The 19,354-nt window shown below is 53.7% G+C and overlaps 1 protein-coding gene across 1 annotated transcript in view; it reads left to right on the top strand.

Annotated features, from left to right (window-relative positions):
- ILK (integrin linked kinase) overlaps nucleotides 1-17,654 on the top strand; it is an 18,188-nt gene extending 534 nt beyond the window's left edge. The window contains 10 exon segments of the mRNA XM_066588934.1: nucleotides 4,843-4,865; nucleotides 5,024-5,286; nucleotides 7,463-7,546; nucleotides 7,790-7,875; nucleotides 10,089-10,198; nucleotides 10,395-10,522; nucleotides 10,699-10,820; nucleotides 12,790-12,889; nucleotides 16,236-16,366; nucleotides 16,456-17,654. Of these exon segments, the coding sequence (XP_066445031.1) occupies nucleotides 4,843-4,865; nucleotides 5,024-5,286; nucleotides 7,463-7,546; nucleotides 7,790-7,875; nucleotides 10,089-10,198; nucleotides 10,395-10,522; nucleotides 10,699-10,820; nucleotides 12,790-12,889; nucleotides 16,236-16,366; nucleotides 16,456-16,605 (1,197 nt within the window). The 3' untranslated portion in view covers nucleotides 16,606-17,654.
- The last annotated feature ends 1,700 nt before the right edge of the window (nucleotides 17,655-19,354 follow it).

Genomic DNA, 19,354 nt, shown 5'->3' with positions numbered 1-19,354 from the left:
TCTGTACAGGGGGGGTCAGTGACTGGGGAGTGGGGGGAGGGGTATATACTGTACAGGGGGGTCAGTGACTCTGGGGGTGTATATACTGTACAGGGGGGTCAGTGACTCTGGGGGGGGTATATACTGTACAGGGGGTCAGTGACTCTGGGGGGTATATACTGTACGGGGGTCAGTATCTCTCGGGGGGTATATACTGTACAGGGGGGTCAGGGACTCTGGGGGGGTATATACTGTACAGGGGGGTCAGTGACTGGGGGGTATATACTGTACAGGGGGGGTCAGTGACTCTCGGGGGTATATACTGTACAGGGGGGGTCAGTGACTCTCGGGGGGTATATATTGTACAGGGGGGGTCAGTGACTCTCGGGGGGTATATATTGTACCGGGGGGGGTCAGTGACTAGGGGGTATATACTGTACAGGGGGGTCAGTGACTCTCGGGGGGTATATACTGTACAGGGGGGTCAGTGACTCTCGGGGGGTATATACTGTACAGGGGGGTCAGTGACTAGGGGGTATATACTGTACAGGGGGGTCAGTGACTCTCGGGGGGTATATGATGTACAGGGGGGTCAGTGACTCTCGGGGGGTATGTACTGTACAGGGGGGTCAGTGACTCTCGGGGGGTATATACTGTACAGGGGGGTCAGTGACTCTCGGGGGGGGGTATATACTGTACAGGGGGGTCAGTGACTCTCGGGGGGGTATATACTGTACAGGGGGGTCAGTGACTAGGGGGGTATATACTGTAGAGGGGGGTCAGTGACTAGGGGGGTATATACTGTAGAGGAGGTCAGTGACTAGGGGGTATATACTGTAGAGGGGGGTCAGTGACTCTAGGGGGGGTATATACTGTACAGGGGGGTCAGTGACTCTAGGGGGGGTATATACTGTACAGGGGGGTCAGTGACTCTAGGGGGGGTATATACTGTACAGGGGGGTCAGTGACTCGGGGGGTATATACTGTACAGGGGGGTCAGTGACTCTAGGGGGGTATATACTGTACAGGGGGGTCAGTGACTCTAGGGGGGGTATATACTGTACAGGGGGGTCAGTGACTCTCGGGGGGTATATACTGTACAGGGGGGGTCAGTGACTAGGGGGTATATACTGTACACGTGGGTCAGTGACTCTCGGGGGGTATATACTGTACAGGGGCGTCAGTGACTAGGGGGTATATACTATACACGGGGGTCAGTGACTCTCGGGGGGTATATACTGTGCACGTGGGTCAGTGACTCTCGGGGGGTATATACTGTACACGGGGGTCAGTGACTCTCGGGGGGTATATACTGTACACGGGGGTCAGTGACTCTCGGGGGTATATACTGTACAGGGGGGTCAGTGACTCTTGGGGGGTATATACTGTACAGGGGGGTCAGTGACTAGGGGGTATATACTGTACACGTGGGTCAGTGACTCTCGAGGGGTATATACTGTACAGGGGGGTCAGTGACTAGGGGGTATATACTGTACACGGGGGTCAGTGACTCTCGGGGGGTATATACTGTGCACGGGGGTCAGTGACTCTCGGGGGGGTATATTCTGTACAGGGGGGTCAGTGACTAGGGGGTATATACTGTACACGGGGGTCAGTGACTCTCGGGGGGTATAGACTGTGCACGGGGGTCAGTGACTCTCGGGGGTATATACTGTGCACGTGGGTCAGTGACTCTCAGGGGGTATATACTGTACCAGGGGGGTCAGTGACTAGGGGGTATATGCTGTACAGGGGGGTCAGTGACTAGGGGGTATATACTGTACAGGGGGGTCAGTGACTCTCGGGGGGTATATACTGTACAGGGGGGGTCAGTGACTCTAGGGGGGTATATACTGTACAGGGGGGTCAGTGACTCTAGGGGGGTATATACTGTACAGGGGGGTCAGTGACTCTCGGGGGGTATATACTGTACAGGGTGGTCAGTGACTCTCGTGGGGTATATACTGTACAGGGGGGTCAGTGACTCTCGGGGGGTATATACTGTACAGGGGGGTCAGTGACTAGGGGGTATATACTGTACAGGGGGGTCAGTGACTCTCGGGGGGTATATACTGTACAGGGGGGTCAGTGACTCTAGGGGGGTATATACTGTACAGGGGGGTCAGTGACTCGGGGGGTATATACTGTGCACGGGGGTCAGTGACTCTCGGGGGGTATATTCTGTACAGGGGGGGGTCAGTGACTAGGGGGTATATACTGTGCACGGGGGTCAGTGACTCTCGGGGGGTATATACTGTGCACGGGAGTCAGTGACTCTTGGGGGGTATATACTGTACAGGGGGGTCAGTGACTAGGGGGTATATGCTGTACAGGGGGGTCAGTGACTAGGGGTATATACTGTACAGGGGGGTCAGTGACTCTCGGGGGGTATATACTGTACAGGGGGGTCAGTGACTCTCGGGGGGTATATACTGTAGAGGGGGGTCAGTGACTCTCGGGGGGTATATACTGTACAGGGGGGTCAGTGACTAGGGGGTATATACTGTACAGGGGGGTCAGTGACTCTCGGGGTGTATATACTGTACAGGGGGGTCAGTGACTCTAGGGGGGTATATACTGTACAGGGGGGGTCAGTGACTCGGGGGGTATATACTGTACAGGGGGTCAGTGACTCGGGGGGTATATACTGTACAGGGGGGTCAGTGACTCTCGGGGGGTATATACTGTACAGGGGGGTCAGTGACTCTTGGGGGGTATATACTGTACAGGGGGGTCAGTGACTCTAGGGGGGGTATATACTGTACAGGGGGGTCAGTGACTCTAGGGGGGTATATACTGTACAGGGGGGTCAGTGACTCTCGGGGGGTATATACTGTGCAGGGGGTCAGTGACTCTCGGGGGGTATATACTGTACAGGGGGGTCAGTGACTCTCGGGGGGTATATACTGTACAGGGGGGTCAGTGACTAGGGGGTATATACTGTACAGGGGGTCAGTGACTCTCGTGGGGTATATACTGTACAGGGGGGTCAGTAACTCTAGGGCGGTATATACTGTACAGGGGGGTCAGTGACTCGGGGGGTATATACTGTACACGGGGGTCAGTGACTCTCGGGGGGGTATATACTGTGCACGGGGGTCAGTGACTCTCGGGGGGTATATTCTGTACAGGGGGGTCAGTGACTAGGGGGTATATACTGTACACGGGGGTCAGTGACTCTCGGGGGGTATATACTGTGCACGGGGGTCAGTGACTCTTGGGGGGTATATACTGTACAGGGGGGTCAGTGACTAGGGGGTATATGCTGTACAGGGGGGTCAGTGACTAGGGGTATATGCTGTACAGGGGGGTCAGTGACTAGGGGTATATACTGTACAGGGGGGTCAGTGACTCTCGGGGGGTATATACTGTACAGGGGGGTCAGTAACTCTAGGGGGGTATATACTGTACAGGGGGGTCAGTGACTCGGGGGGGTATATACTGTACAGGGGGGTCAGTGACTCTCGGGGGGTATATACTGTAGAGGGGGGTCAGTGACTCTCGGGGGGTATATACTGTACAGGGGGGTCAGTGACTAGGGGGTATATACTGTACAGGGGGGTCAGTGACTCTCGGGGGGTATATACTGTACAGGGGGGTCAGTGACTCTAGGGGGGTATATACTGTACAGGGGGTTAGTGACTCGGGGGGTATATACTGTACAGGGGGGTCAGTGACTCTCGGGGGGTATATACTGTACAGGGGGGTCAGTGACTCTTGGGGGGTATATACTGTACAGGGGGGTCAGTGACTCTAGGGGGGGTATATACTGTACAGGGCGGTCAGTGACTCTCGGGGGGTATATACTGTACAGGGGGGTCAGTGACTCTAGGGGGGTATATACTGTACAGGGGGTTAGTGACTCGGGGGGTATATACTGTACAGGGGGGTCAGTGACTCTCGGGGGGTATATACTGTACAGGGGGGTCAGTGACTCTTGGGGGGTATATACTGTACAGGGGGGTCAGTGACTCTAGGGGGGGTATATACTGTACAGGGCGGTCAGTGACTCTCGGGGGGTATATACTGTACAGGGGGGTCAGTGACTCTCAGGGGGTATATACTGTACAGGGGGGTCAGTGACTGGGGGGGTATTTACTGTACAGGGGGGTCAGTGACTGGGGGGGTATATACTGTACAGGGGGGTCAGCGACTCTAGGGGGGCACGTTTTACAACACCTCACGGTTTCCAGTTATTTGTGACACACGTAAGTCCAGCTGATAATGTGAAAAGTTTGACGCCTGAGCGAAACACATAAATATGCGGGAAGGTGTACAAACCATGGAAATCAGTGCGTTCTCTCACCAGCGCCCTCTAGGGGAGCCGCTGGACAGTTTTTCTCCACAGGAAACTATCATAATAGCAGAAAAATGGCAACGCACCAAACTAGACAGGCAATTCTAACCCTCTCACACGGGCGTCTCGTCTCGAGTGGGGCCGCCCTGGCGCGGGCGTCTCGTCTCGAGTGGGGCCGCCCTGGCGCGGGCGTCTCGTCCCGAGTGGGGCCGCCCTGGCGCGGGCGTCTCGTCCCGAGTGGGGCCGCCCTGGCGCGGGCGTCTCGTCCCGAGTGGGGCCGCCCTGGCGCGGGCGTCTCGTCCCGAGTGGGGCCGCCCTGGCGCGGGCGTCTCGGCCCGAGTGGGTCCGCCCTGGCGCGGGCGTCTCGGCCCGAGTGGGTCCGCCCTGGCGCGGGCGTCTCGTCCCGAGTGGGGCCGCCCTGGCGCGGGCGTCTCGTCCCGAGTGGGGCGCTGCTCCCACTCATTAGTGCAGAGAAGACTTCTGTCAAGCAGCGCCTCTAGTACTGAAGAGTGGAAGGTCTTATGGACTGATGAATCAAAATGTGACCCTCTTGCTACATCTCACAGGGTTTTCGTACACCGTCAAGCTGGTGAGAGGATGGTGCCTGAGTGTGTGACCAACTGTCAAACATGGAGGAGAAAGCAGCTCATTGGTTCAATCCAGAATTGGCAACTTCTACATGGCAACTGGCCCACCGGACAAAAATGGCTACCATAGCATTTTGATAATGATCCAAAACACTTCTAGGTTATTTCAGAACTACGTGAGAAGACAAGAAGAAGCCTGTAGGCTACAAAGAATGGAATGGCCTTCATGGCCTCCAGGCTTAATCCCCACGGGGCTTGTCTGGGATAATCTGGACAGAAGGGTGAAAGCAAAGCAACCTGCAAGTGCAGCACATTTGTGGGAACTTCTGCAACGATATCTGAGTGTAATTGTAGAAGGAATGTCCGGATTGTGTAACACTGTTATCAGCCAGAGGGACGACCAGAGGAGTCACACATCTAGATGTACGAGGGGCTGCTGATAAGGCTTTGGCTTCCCCCAGAAAGAAACGAGATATGAAGATGGAACTTTCCATTCCTCCCACATCCTCTCCACTGATGCCAACACACTTCTTACATCGGGATTCCAAGTTCTGGAAGCCTTGCAAAAAGGATTTCAGTTGTGCCTCAAACCAGTCATCCGTAGCAGCCATGGCATCAGGAATGGGGGGACATTTGGTCCCCCTGAGGTGTTTCTTCTGGAAACAGATGGTAGTTGGAGGGAGCTAGATCTGGTGAATAAGGTGGGTGGTCAACCAGCGGGAAGCCTAGCTCCACCAGTTTTGCGGTGGTCGCTTGTGCAGTGTGAGCGGAGGCATTGTCTTGCAGGAACAAGATGCCTTTGGACAGCTTGCCGCGCCTTTTGGCCTTCAGAGCTGCCTTCAATTGGTCCAAAAGGTCAATGTAATCCCTTGCATTGATGGTGGAATCATTGTGGAGGTCGTCCACCAGCAGCATGGCCTCCTTATCCCAGAACACAGACGCCATCACCTTAGTGGCTGAGAACCATTGGGCCTCCACTCTCTGACTGCTCCCCCTAGTGGTGGCTGTATATATCTGTATGTAGTGAGCTCCCCCTAGTGGTGGCTGTATATATCTGTATGTAGTGAGCTCCCCCTAGTGGTGGCTGTATATATCTGTACGCAGATGCCTTCACTTTAGTGGCTGAGGACCACTGGGCCTCCACTCTCTGACTGCTCCCCCTAGTGGTGGCTGTATATATCTGTACACAGACGCCATCACCTTAGTGGCTAAGGACCACTGGGCCTCCACTCTCTGACTGCTCCCCCTAGTGGTGGCTATATACATCTGTATGTAGTGAGCTCCCCCTAGTGGTGGCTGTATATATCTGTATGTAGTGAGCTCCCCCTAGTGGTGGCTGTATATATCTGTATGTAGTGAGCTCCCCCTAGTGGTGGCTGTATATATCTGTATGTAGTGAGCTCCCCCTAGTGGTGGCTGTATATATCTGTATGTAGTGAGCTCCCCCTAGTGGTGGCTGTATATATCTGTATGTAGTGAGCTCCCCCTAGTGGTGGCTGTATATATCTGTACACAGACGCCATCACCTTAGTGGCTGACAACCACTGGGCCTCCACTCTCTGACTGCTCCTTGGTTTCAGGGTCATACACATAAATCCAGGTCTCATCCATGGTGACCAGTCGGTCCAGGAAGTTCTTATCAGTCCAGAAACGCTGACAAATGGACCGGGAGGTTCTCACTCCATGCTTTTCTGATCTGTTGTCACACATTTGGGGACCCGCTGTGCAGATCGCTTCTTCATGGATGATGACACAAACACGTTCCCCAGAAATCCCCATGATGGCGGCTATTCCTGCACCCGGCCGATTCTCCAGTATGAGGTTGTGCGCAGCATCGGCGATCTCCGGAACAACAACCCCTCTCGGCCGTCCAGGACGTTCCCCATCATTGGGGCTGAAGTGGCCACCCAGTACCTGTAGGGCATTGATCCCCCAATGTCTGCCACATATCACCATGAATATCATTAATGGACTTGATCACTCCTCTTTATCACTCCTCCGCCATTTTGTTTTCCTGTGTGCCGAGATCACTGTGGCCATAAGCTACAAACACATATATTAGACACATAAGGCTTTCATGTGATGGAACATCCGTTACCATAGAAACAAAAAAAGAACACAAAGCCAAAGCCTTATCAGCAGCCCCTCTTAATTAGGTGAAACAAAGTTCATAGAATGGTAGAGTTAAAAGGGTCCTCTGGGGTCATTGGGTCCTCTGGGGTCATTGGGTCCTCTGGGGTCATTGGCTCCTCTGGGGTCATTGGGTCCCCTGGGGTCATTGGGTCCCCTGGGGTCATTGGGTCCCCTGGGGTCATTGGGTCCCCTGGGGTCATTGGGTCCCCTGGGGTCATTGGGTCCCCTGGGGTCATTGGGTCCTCCGGGGTCATCGGGTCCAACCCCCTGTAAAGTTACTCCATTATTTGTAGTAATCATAACTTGTTTGTTTTCTGCTTTCATTTCCAAGTCCATCTGTGACCTAAAATGTAAATATCAATAACAACTGGAAAAATGATGGTGTTGTAAAACTTTTGACCGGTAGTGTATGAGTAGGGGTGCATATGGTGTACTGGTGTGCAAACATGTATGTTCATCTCCACAGACCGGGCTGAGAAGATGGGGCAAAGCATGAATAGGATTCCCTACAAGGACACCTTCTGGAAAGGAACCACCAGAACCCGACCACGTGAGGACGGCCTTGCAACTGTGGGATCTTCCGCGCGTCTCCCATCCTTCTCCATATAAAAACATATGCCATACTGTAGCCCTGCCCTCCTAGTCGCCTCATCTACCCCTGTCCTCTCCTGCTACTCCATTACTGATCACTCACCTGTCCTTATCCTCCATTACACCTCTGCAGCTTCCCACCCCCCCATATGATGTCCAATTGGATACCTGATCACTTCATATCCGCATCTCTCATCTGCAGGTAACGGTACTCTTAACAAGCAGGCCGGTATAGATTACAAGCAGCTAACACTCAGCCACAAGATCAACGATAACCATTCTGGAGAGGTAAGTGCTGATGAGCATCCATCCCAGCCCAACCATAGTGATTGTGATGACAATAGGCACCCATCCCACCCTTACCATAATGATGACGATGAGAGGCCTTACTATAGTGATGACGATGAGCATCCATCCCAGCCCAACCATAGTGATTGTGATGACAATAAGCACCCATCCCACCCTTACCATAATGATGACGATGAGAGGCCTTACTATAGTGATGACGATGAGCACCCGTCCCAGCCCAACCATAGTGATTGTGATGACAATAAGCACCCATCCCACCCTTACCATAATGATGACGATGAGCGGCCTTACTATAGTGATGATGATTAGCGCCCGTCCCAGGCCCAACCATAGTGATTTTGAGGACGATGAGCACCCGTCCCAGGCCAACCATAGTGATTGTGATGACGATGAGCGCCCGTCCCAGCTTTACCATAGTGATTGTGATGACGATGAGCGCCCGTCCCAGCCCTACCATAGTGATGACGATGAGCGCCCGTCCCAGCCCAACCCTAGTGATGACGATGAGCGCCCGTCCCAGCCCAACCCTAGTGATGACGATGAGCGTCCGTCCCAGCCCAACCCTAGTGATGACGATGAGCGCCCGTCCCAGCCCAACCATAGTGATTGTGATGACGATGAGCGCCTGTCCCAGCCTTACCATAGTGATGACGATGAGCGGCCTTACTATAGTGATGACGATGAGCGCCCGTCCCTGCCTTACCATAGTGATTGTGATGATGATGATCGCCCGTCCCAGCCCAACCCTAGTGATGACGATGAGCGCCTGTCCCAGCCCAACCCTAGGGATGACGATGAGCGCCCGTCCCAGGCCCAACCCTAGTGATGACGATGAGCGCCCGTCCCAGCCCAACCCTAGTGATGACGATGAGCGCCCGTCCCAGCCCAACCCTAGTGATGACGATGAGCGCCCGTCCCAGCCCAACCCTAGTGATGACGATGAGCGCCCGTCCCAGCCCAACCCTAGTGATGACGATGAGCGCCCGTCCCAGCCCAACCCTAGTGATGACGATGAGCGCCCGTCCCAGCCCAACCCTAGTGATGACGATGAGCGCCCGTCCCAGCCCAACCCTAGTGATGACGATGAGCGCCCGTCCCAGCCCAACCCTAGTGATGACGATGAGCGCCCGTCCCAGCCCAACCCTAGTGATGACGATGAGCGCCCGTCCCAGCCCAACCCTAGTGATTGTGATGACGATGAGCGCCCGTCCCAGCCTTACCATAGTGATTGTGATGACGATGAGCGCCCGTCCCAGCCTTACCATAGTGATTGTGATGACGATGAGCGCCCGTCCCAGGCCCAACCATAGTGATTGTGATGACGATGAGCGCCCGTCCCAGCCCAACCATAGTGATTGTGATGACGATGAGCGCCCGTCCCAGGCCCAACCATAGTGATTGTGATGACAATGAGCGCCCGTCCCAGCCCAACCCTAGTGATGACGATGAGCGCCCGTCCCAGCCCAACCCTAGTGATTGTGATGACGATGAGCGCCCGTCCCAGCCTTACCATAGTGATTGTGATGACGATGAGCGCCCGTCCCAGCCTTACCATAGTGATTGTGATGACGATGAGCGCCCGTCCCAGGCCCAACCATAGTGATTGTGATGACGATGAGCGCCCGTCCCAGGCCCAACCATAGTGATTGTGATGTCGATGAGCGTCCGTCCCAGCCTTACCATAGTGATTGTGATGACGATGAGCGCCCGTCCCAGGCCCAACCATAGTGATTGTGATGACGATGAGCGCCCGTCCAAGGCCCAACCATAGTGATGACGATGAGCGCCCGTCCCAGGCCCAACCATAGTGATTGTGATGACGATGAGCGCCCGTCCCAGGCCCAACCATAGTGATTGTGATGACGATGAGCGCCCGTCCCAGCCCAACCATAGTGATTGTGATGATGATGAGTGCCAATCCCAGCCCAACCCTAGTGATGACGATGAGCGCCCGTCCCAGCCTTACCATAGTGATTGTGATGACGATGAGCGCCCGTCCCAGCCCAACCATAGTGATTGTGATGATGATGAGTGCCAATCCCAGCCCAACCCTAGTGATGACGATGAGCGTCCGTCTTGGGCCTTAGCATAGTGATGGTGATGACGATGAGCGTCCGTCTTGGGCCTTAGCATAGTGATGGTGATGAGTGCCCTTCCCGGGCCCTACAATTGTGCTGATCTTATCTTTGCAGCTGTGGAAGGGCCGCTGGCAGGGCAACGACATCATCATTAAAGTCCTAAAGATCCGTGACTGGAGCACCAGGAAGAGTCGGGACTTCAATGAAGAGTATCCCAAACTAAGGTAAGTCCCAGAGAGGGGAGTTGTGGTTCTCGCTCGGCTCAGCTGAGTCCCGGATGAGGAGCTGCTGTACACGACTCAGCGGGCGGTCTGGTTTCTTTACCTTGAGTTATTGGCTCCTCCCATAGCGGCACTTGTGTTGTGGTCACACATACCGTTCCCGTGTCTTTATTCTTGTCTGTGCTCCTCTTCCACATAGGATATTTTCCCATCCCAATGTCCTCCCAGTATTGGGTGCCTGTCAGTCACCCCCGGCCCCTCATCCGGTGCTTATTACACACTGGATGCCGTACGGATCCCTGTACAACGTCCTCCACGAAGGAACCAGTGAGTATCTGCACGATGTGGAGGGTGGCCAGAGGGAGCGCCATTGCCTTGGAGGGGTATGATACCGGGCTGGCAGGATGTGATGTGCCTGCTGCTTGGAGCTGATTACTGGGCAGGAAGTGGCAGGATGTCAGCGGCAGCGGGCGCTGTCATGTGGTCTCTTTGTTTCCTCATAGATCTGGTGGTTGATCAGTGTCAAGCAGTGAAGTTTGCTCTGGACATCGCCCGTGGCATGGCCTTCCTCCACACATTGGAGCCACTTATTCCTCGCCATTACTTGAACAGTCGCAGCGTCATGGTGAGCACGCGAGGTGTAGCGAACCGGTGTTTGACATCTGGTCCATCTCCTTAATGCAGACCTGGGAGATGAAATGGGAAAAGGACCCGGTCATGAGTAATGTGTTCCTATGGATTCAGATCATGTCCTCCTCCGTGTCTACTTATATACTGATGGGCCAGAAGTCATGGGACTGGAACTAATATCATGTAGGACCCGCCCAGCAAAGTGCAGCACTGATTCCACAAGTGGATGGAAGGCATATGGGGGAATGTTGAGCCGTCTGGATGCCCTCACAGCTCCGGGGTACTTGTAGTATCTCGGGGGTGAATGCTCCACCATACATGCTTGATTGGGCTTATGTGGGGTGAACGTGCCGCCTGCGCCATGGCGGCCTGGAGTCTTATCCTGCTGGAACATTCCATCATTGTGGGGGACATGAAGTCCATGAAGGAGACGCAGTGGCCACTGATTTGTGTAGGTAACATAGTATGTTGGGCTGAAGGGAGACAATGTCCATCTAATTCAGCCTGTTTCCACTCCCCATTGTTGATCCAGAGGAAGGCAAAAAAAAAACCCAAGAGGCAGAAGCCAATTTAGCCCATATAAGGGAAAAAATTCCGTCCCGACTCCATAACGGCAGTCAGAATAAAAAACATGGATCAACATCTGAGAGTTCTCAGCTGACTGTAAGACCCGGATCAGCAAACCCGCTGGTCACCTAATGTCTATATCCTGAAATATCATATATAGACATCTAGTCCCACTTAAACTCCTCTATGGATCCTGCCATCACCACGTCCTCAGGCAAAGAGTTCCACAGTCTCACTGCTCTTAGAGTAAAGAACCCACTCCTGCGTTGGTGATGAAACCTACTTTCCTCTAGACGCAGATTTGTTTTTTCCCTGTGTGATTTTAGCGCTTCTTCGCTGCCTTCTTGCTTTAGTAGTTTGAACGCTTTCTTTTTTTTCATTTATTGCCCCCCTTACCGTCTTGTTGATCCACATTGGTTTCCGTTTACTTGAAGTTCTTTTTATTTTTAAAGGGAATGAACTGCTCCCATGAGGTGATTAGGATCCTTTTAAACTCCTCCCATTTGTCCTCCGTACTGATATTTTTGAGGATGTTGTCCCAATTAATGTTACCGATAGTAGTTCTAAGCTCATCAAATTTTGCTTTACTAAAGTTTAGTTTCTTTGTCTCTCCCTGATAAGGCTTCCTATTGAACGACAGCTGGATGTTGATTATATTGTGGTCGCTGTTCCCCAAGTGCCCCTCAACCTGCACCCCCATGATTCTGTCTGGCTTGTTAGTTAGTACTAAGTCCAGAATGGCCCTCCCTCTTGTTGGTTACCACACTAGTTGGCTATGGTTAATTGTCTTTAATTGTTCCCAAGAACTTATCACCCCTGTGAGATTTGCAGGTTTCGTTATCTCATATTATATCCGGATAATTAAAGTCCCCCATTATAATTACTCCATTGCAGTTTGACATCTGTCCTAGCCTCCTTTAAGTTTTCAGTTTCTTCTGTTATTTTCAGTAGTCTATAAAAAAAAAACCCTATCAGGATTTTATTAGTCATCCCTCCCCATATTTCCACCCATAGAGACCAGTGGACCCAACCCAACCCATGCCATGAGAACTCTCCCCCCCCCCTCACCTCCCCTTCCACACACAACAGTATGGAGCCCCCACTGGCCTGCACAGCGCCTTGTTGACTGCTGTGGACCGTGGCTAGTTGGGGTCTGTGCCCTATATGAGCCCCACCATCAGCCTGAAACTATACATACAGTGACTAATCTGAGCAGGTTACCAGTCCTCCAGGGTCCAGGCGAGGCACTGTCTTCGTTGGCGGTAAGAGGCCTCTGGTGGGGGGGTGGAAGGTTTGTCAGTAGCTTCAGCTTCAAATATTTCGATCTCCAACCTCCTTGGTTGGTTTTCTTTAAACATGATGCCATGGACAGGGCTAAGGTCTTTACTTTTCTGCAGATTGATGAAGATATGACAGCTCGTATAAGCATGGCGGACGTGAAGCTTTCTTTCCAGTGTCCAGGACGCATGTACTGCCCTGCTTGGATTGCACCAGAAGGTAACTCCTTCACTGTGGACTTAATGCTTCTCCTATATCTCCATATTGCATGTTGTTCTCTCCATATTGTATGGCGTTCTCTCCATATTGGTGGTGTCCCCTCCATCTCCTCGTTTTTTCATGTTGTGTGGTGTCCTCTCCATCTCCTCCTTCCTTCTCGTCTGTCCATCTCCTCCTTCCTTCTCGTCTGTCCATCTCCTCCTTCCTTCTCGTCTGTCCATCTCCTCCTTCCTTCTCGTCTCTCCATCTCCTCCTTCCTTCTCGTCTCTCCATCTCCTCCTTCCTTCTCGTCACTCCATCTCCTCCTTCCTTCTCGTCTCTCCATCTCCTCCTTCCTTCTCGTCTCTCCATCTCCTCCTTCCTTCTCGTCTCTCCATCTCCTCCTTCCTTCTCGTCACTCCATCTCCTCCTTCCTTCTCGTCACTCCATCTCCTCCTTCCTTCTCGTCTCTCCATCTCCTCCTTCCTTCTCGGCTCTCCATCTCCTCCTTCCTTCTCGTCACTCCATCTCCTCCTTCCTTCTCGTCTCTCCATCTCCTCCTTCCTTCTCGTCTCTCCATCTCCTCCTTCCTTCTCGTCTCTCCATCTCCTCCTTCCTTCTCGTCTCTCCATCTCCTCCTTCCTTCTCGTCTCTCCATCTCCTCCTTCCTTCTTCTTCTCTCCATCTCCTCCTTCCTTCTTCTTCTCTCCATCTCCTCCTTCCTTCTTCTTCTCTCCATCTCCTCCTTCCTTCTTCTTCTCTCCATCTCCTCCTTCCTTCTTCTTCTCTCCATCTCCTCCTTCCTTCTCGTCTCTCCATCTCCTCCTTCCTTCTCGCCTCTCCATCTCCTCCTTCCTTCTCGCCTCTCCATCTCCTCCTTCCTTCTCGCCTCTCCATCTCCTCCTTCCTTCTCGCCTCTCCATCTCCTCCTTCCTTCTCGCCTCTCCATCTCCTCCTTCCTTCTCGCCTCTCCATCTCCTCCTTCCTTCTCGCCTCTCCATCTCCTCCTTCCTTCTCGCCTCTCCATCTCCTCCTTCCTTCTCGCCTCTCCATCTCCTCCTTCCTCCTCGCCTCTCCATCTCCTCCTTCCTCCTCGCCTCTCCATCTCCTCCTTCCTCCTCGTCTCTCCATCTCCTCCTTCCTCCTCGTCTCTCCATCTCCTCCTTCCTCCTCGTCTCTCCATCTCCTCCTTCCTCCTCGTCTCTCCATCTCCTCCTTCCTCCTCGTCTCTCCATCTCCTCCTTCCTCCTCGTCTCTCCATCTCCTCCTTCCTCCTCGTCTCTCCATCTCCTCCTTCCTCCTCGTCTCTCCATCTCCTCCTTCCTCCTCGTCTCTCCATCTCCTCCTTCCTCCTCGCCTCTCCACGTTGTGTGGTGTCCCCTCCCTCTCGCCTCTCCACGTTGTGTGGTGTCCCCTCCCTCTCGCCTCTCCACGATGTGTGGTGTCCCCTCCGTCTCGCCTCTCCACGATGTGTGGTGTCCCCTCCCTCTCGCCTCTCCACGATGTGTGGTGTCCCCTCCCTCTCGCCTCTCCACGATGTGTGGTGTCCCCTCCCTCTCGCCTCTCCACGATGTGTGGTGTCCCCTCCCTCTCGCCTCTCCACGATGTGTGGTGTCCCCTCCCTCTCGCCTCTCCACGATGTGTGGTGTCCCCTCCCTCTCGCCTCTCCACGATGTGTGGTGTCCCCTCCCTCTCGCCTCTCCACGATGTGTGGTGTCCCCTCCCTCTCCACGATGTGTGGTGTCCCCTCCATCTCGCCTCTCCACGATGTGTGGTGTCCCCTCCATCTCGCCTCTCCACGATGTGTGGTGTCCCCTCCATCTCGCCTCTCCACGATGTGTGGTGTCCCCTCCATCTCGTCTCTCCACGATGTGTGGTGTCCCCTCCATCCCCTCCTTCCTTTTCGTCTCTCCATCCCCTCCTTCCTCCTCTTCTCTTCATGTTGTGTGGTGTCCCCTCCATCTCTTTCCTCCATGTTGTGTGGTGTCCCCTCCATCTCTTTCCTCCATGTTGTGTGGTGTCCCCTCCATCTCTTTCCTCCATGTTGTGTGGTGTCCCCTCCATCTCTTTCCTCCATGTTGTGTGGTGTCCCCTCCATCTCCTTCCTCCATGTTGTGTGGTGTCCCCTCCATCTCCTTCCTCCATGTTGTGTGGTGTCCCCTCCATCTCCTTCCTTCTCGTCTCTCCCTCTCCTCCTTCCTTCTCGTCTCTCCCTCTCCTCCTTCCTTCTCGTCTCTCCCTCTCCTCCTTCCTTCTCGTCTCTCCCTCTCCTCCTTCCTTCTCGTCTCTCCCTCTCCTCCTTCCTTCTCGTCTCTCCCTCTCCTCCTTCCTTCTCGTCTCTCCCTCTCCTCCTTCCTTCTCGTCTCTCCCTCTCCTCCTTCCTTCTCGTCTCTCCCTCTCCTCCTTCCTTCTCGTCTCTCCCTCTCCTCCTTCCTTCTCGTCTCTCCCTCTCCTCCTTCCTTCTCGTCTCTCCCTCTCCTCCTTCCTTCTCGTCTCTCCCTCTCCTCCTTCCTTCTCGTCTCTCCCTCTCCTCCTTCCTTCTCGTCTCTCCCTCTCCTCCTTCCTTCTCGTCTCTCCCTCTCCTCCTTCCTTCTCGTCTCTCCCTCTCCTCCTTCCTTCTCGTCTCTCCCTCTCCTCCTTCCTTCTCGTCTCTCCCTCTCCTCCTTCCTTCTCGTCTCTCCCTCTCCTCCTTCCTTCTCGTCTCTCCATCCCCTCCTTCCTCCTCGTCTCTCCCTCCCCTCCTTCCTCCTCGTCTCTCCCTCCCCTCCTTCCTCCTCGTCTCTCCATCCCCTCCTTCCTCCTCGTCTCTCCATCCCCTCCTTCCTCCTCGTCTCTCCATCCCCTCCTTCCTCCTCGTCTCTCCATCCCCTCCTTCCTCCTCGTCTCTCCATCCCCTCCTTCCTCCTCGTCTCTCCATCCCCTCCTTCCTCCTCGTCTCTCCATCCCCTCCTTCCTCCTCGTCTCTCCATCCCCTCCTTCCTCCTCGTCTCTCCATCCCCTCCTTCCTCCTCGTCTCTCCATTCCTTCCTTCCTCCTCGTCTCTCCATCCCCTCCTTCCTCCTCGTCTCTCCATCCCCTCCTTCCTCCTCGTCTCTCCATCCCCTCCTTCCTCCTCGTCTCTCCATCCCCTCCTTCCTCCTCGTCTCTCCATCCCCTCCTTCCTCCTCGTCTCTCCATCCCCTCCTTCCTCCTCGTCTCTCCATCCCCTCCTTCCTCCTCGTCTCTTCACGTTGTGTGGTGTCCCCTCCATCTCTTTCCTCCACGTTGTGTGGTGTCCCCTCCATCTCTTTCCTCCACGTTGTGTGGTGTCCCCTCCATCTCCTTCCTCTTTGGGCCTCCATCACTGATTGTCTTTGGTATTTTTCAGCTCTGCAGAAACGCCCGGAGGACATTAACCGTCGCTCAGCTGATATGTGGAGCTTTGCTGTTCTACTGTGGGAGCTGGTGACTCGTGAGGTGCCTTTTGCAGACCTTTCAAACATGGAGATCGGTATGAAGGTAAGAGGCAGCTCGTCCTCCAGTTGATCTGGGGCTCGAGGAACTTGATGGGTCAGGATCAGCTCACCGGCACTGTCATTATGTCACAGGTTTCTCTGGAAGGTCTGCGCCCCACTATTCCTCCTGGAATCTCTCCACACATCTGCAAACTCATGAAGATCTGTATGAACGAGGATCCGGCCAAGAGACCAAAGTTCGACATGATTGTGCCCATCCTGGAGAAGATGCAGGACAAATAATCTGCTTCCTGTCTGCCTCGTCTTGACTATGCAAAACCACCACCACCACCACCACCACGTGCACCAAGAGGACCTATCTCACAGCTGCCGAAGCCAACACCCCCAACATGATTCCCATTACTGTACAATGCATCCCTGACCTCTACCCGCTCAACAACCAAGTGCCTTCTGGGACCCTGCTGTCATCGCTACGTGTGGCGGCGACACGCAACGTACTGATCTGTCACTGTGGTCTCCTCCGCAGCGGTAATAGTATTCAGCCATAACTGCAGTATTCAGACCTGCAGGGACTGAACATCATCTTCATTCCCACAACTGGGATGTGCAGGTGTACTAGTTAACGGCTGGGGGCCACAGGGGCCCCTGATAGCGCGGTACATTACAGCACTCACTGTAGCATATTCCCTCGTAGAATGAAAGCGTCTTCCCCAATCTTCAACTTCATATCAGTATTTTTTCTTTTCCACAGTGGAAATGTTGGCCCCCAGCAGGAACCAAGGGCCCATCATGTGGCAGGCTCTGTGTGCTCCTTTCTTGGTTTGGATGGATTATTCCATGACATTTCGGGGTATTTGTTCCGATCGTTGGGGCTTTTAGATTAGGACCACGCTGGGGGGGGCACAGTCCGTCTCTGACTAATGGCGGCTGCGGGGTGCGTTGGGTAGAAGCTCTTCTCTCAGGACAGGTGGGATCGGTCCGTGATATTTCAGTCTTCTCCGAGGGAGGGACAGAATGGCTGCGCATGAAGCTGTGTCACTGCTCCGCATGTTCTGCCCCGGCGGGCGCGCTCTGCTGTGTGCCTTGGGCAGTGCGCTCTATTAATAAGCCCTTTCTTAATACTCTGCTGCCGTGTAGGCGTGTATATATATATCTCACAGCGTATCGCTATAACATGTATCATATATCCTGGAGGTGGGGAGGCCTTGGTGCTCGGATCGTCTCCTCGCCTTCCCTTCTGCTGCTCTGCAGGACGATAGAAATGTATTTTTTATACCTATATAAATTAACCCCGCGCACCTTGTGATAGCTTAATAAATATTCTACAACAACCCGCCGCCTCTCGCGCCTTCTGTCGTCCTCGTCACCGCGCAGTTGATTTCTCTGTGGAGGATGAGTGGCGCCCGTGTCTCCTGCAGATGGGAGTCTACCCGCTGTTATAAACCCTTCCATCTCTCACCACCTTGTATTTACGCTTCACTAGTAGTGTTGACCACTTTGCCCGGGTCTATTTGTGTGTGCGGGTAAAACTGCTTGCTACTGATGTGAAGCCAGTATGATAAAGTATGCTGCGAAGGGCGGGACCTGGGGCCCAGGGCGGGGTCCCGGAGCCAAGGGTGGGTCCTAGGGCCAAGGGCTATTTACACAGATACTCAGGTTTGCGTTCAGCCCACAGTCCAGCATAGACTCCTGTTCTGGTCAGGGACATCCCTTTCCCACCTCCTCAGTGGTTTTCCTGTCCTGCCCAGAAGCGGGTATATAGGGGGTTCCGGGAGCTCTCAGGAGTTCCTGGCATGAAGATGCATCATAGTTGCCGGAGCAGAGGCACAAGGCATTGTTGTGCCTTCCTGAGGACCGTCTCCCGGGTCGCTACAGGAGCAGTTATCCCAGGCCAAGTTCCTCCTCACCGCAGGCAAAGCGGTTCTAGCTGAGGGCTGAGCGGCGTCTTCTCCTCTGGTACTGCTGTAGGAGCGGGCGCCATGCCCTGATGAGCTCCTACATGCCCCTGACACTGGGGGAAATGCGCTGGGGTCTACAAAGCCCAAAATGAAAAATGTGTGGTTTGTACAAAAAATTACCACTAGCATATCCTAAGCCAATATGCGTAGCCCAGATCATTGAGGAGGCGTCTGCAGGCTTTATGGAGGATATTAGGCTATTGGTTGGAGATGAGGTTCGCTCAGCCCTAGCCTCCCAGGATGCTCCACCATCTACATCCTCTGTTCAGAAACAGGTGAAGACGCCAAGTAGATCGGGTGTTCATTCCGACTCCGAAAAAAAACATAACCGAGTCGGAGATCTAATAAAACCTAAATTTAAGTCCTAAGAGGATATAAGTCAGCTAATGAAAGCAATATGGAAGAGCCAAGGAAACCCAGAACCATACAGGACAAAGTCTTCAGGGGGTTGGGTGAGAGGCGCAGGCCATCCTGGTCCACGACAAATCCAGAACTTGATATGTTTAAAAGAATGGAGCAAACCTGAAGCGGGCTGTTTCATCTCTGAGGATATTATAAGGCGCTATCTCCCTTCGCGGTGGAAGATGGCGCTGCCTGGGAAGCCATGTCCAAGGTAGACTTACCAGTGGCAAAAATAGCCAAACGGACAGACAGCTATAGGATCCAATGGATCGGAAAGCTGAGATCCTCCTAAAGAAAATACGGGAGGCGGCCTCAAGCCTGCTCAGACCTGGTGTGGCGGCCACTTGGGTAGCCAGAACGCTCAATGTCTGGCTAGGTCAGCTGGAAATACACATGCAAGATAAAAGCCCCTGAGAGCAAATTTTTGACTCATGACCAGTCTAAAAGAAATGGCAACTAGCTTCCTCACCCAGCAGATCTTACTACCCGCAACGTCTTATGGCTTAAGTCGTGGTCTGGAGACCTAGCCTCAAAATAAACATTGTGCTGCTTTACTGTTATCGGACCACACCGGTACCGATCTGATGACCTCGTTGCCGGGTGCCAAATTGGTAGATATGGAAGCCCGTGATGAGGAGATTTGCTAGCAATTATCCATCAATAGCATGAAA

The sequence above is a fragment of the Eleutherodactylus coqui genome, unplaced genomic scaffold, assembly GCF_035609145.1.
Source record: "Eleutherodactylus coqui strain aEleCoq1 unplaced genomic scaffold, aEleCoq1.hap1 HAP1_SCAFFOLD_133, whole genome shotgun sequence".
Lineage (NCBI taxonomy): Eukaryota > Metazoa > Chordata > Amphibia > Anura > Eleutherodactylidae > Eleutherodactylus > Eleutherodactylus coqui.
This window is presented reverse-complemented; position numbering and strand designations above follow the sequence as displayed.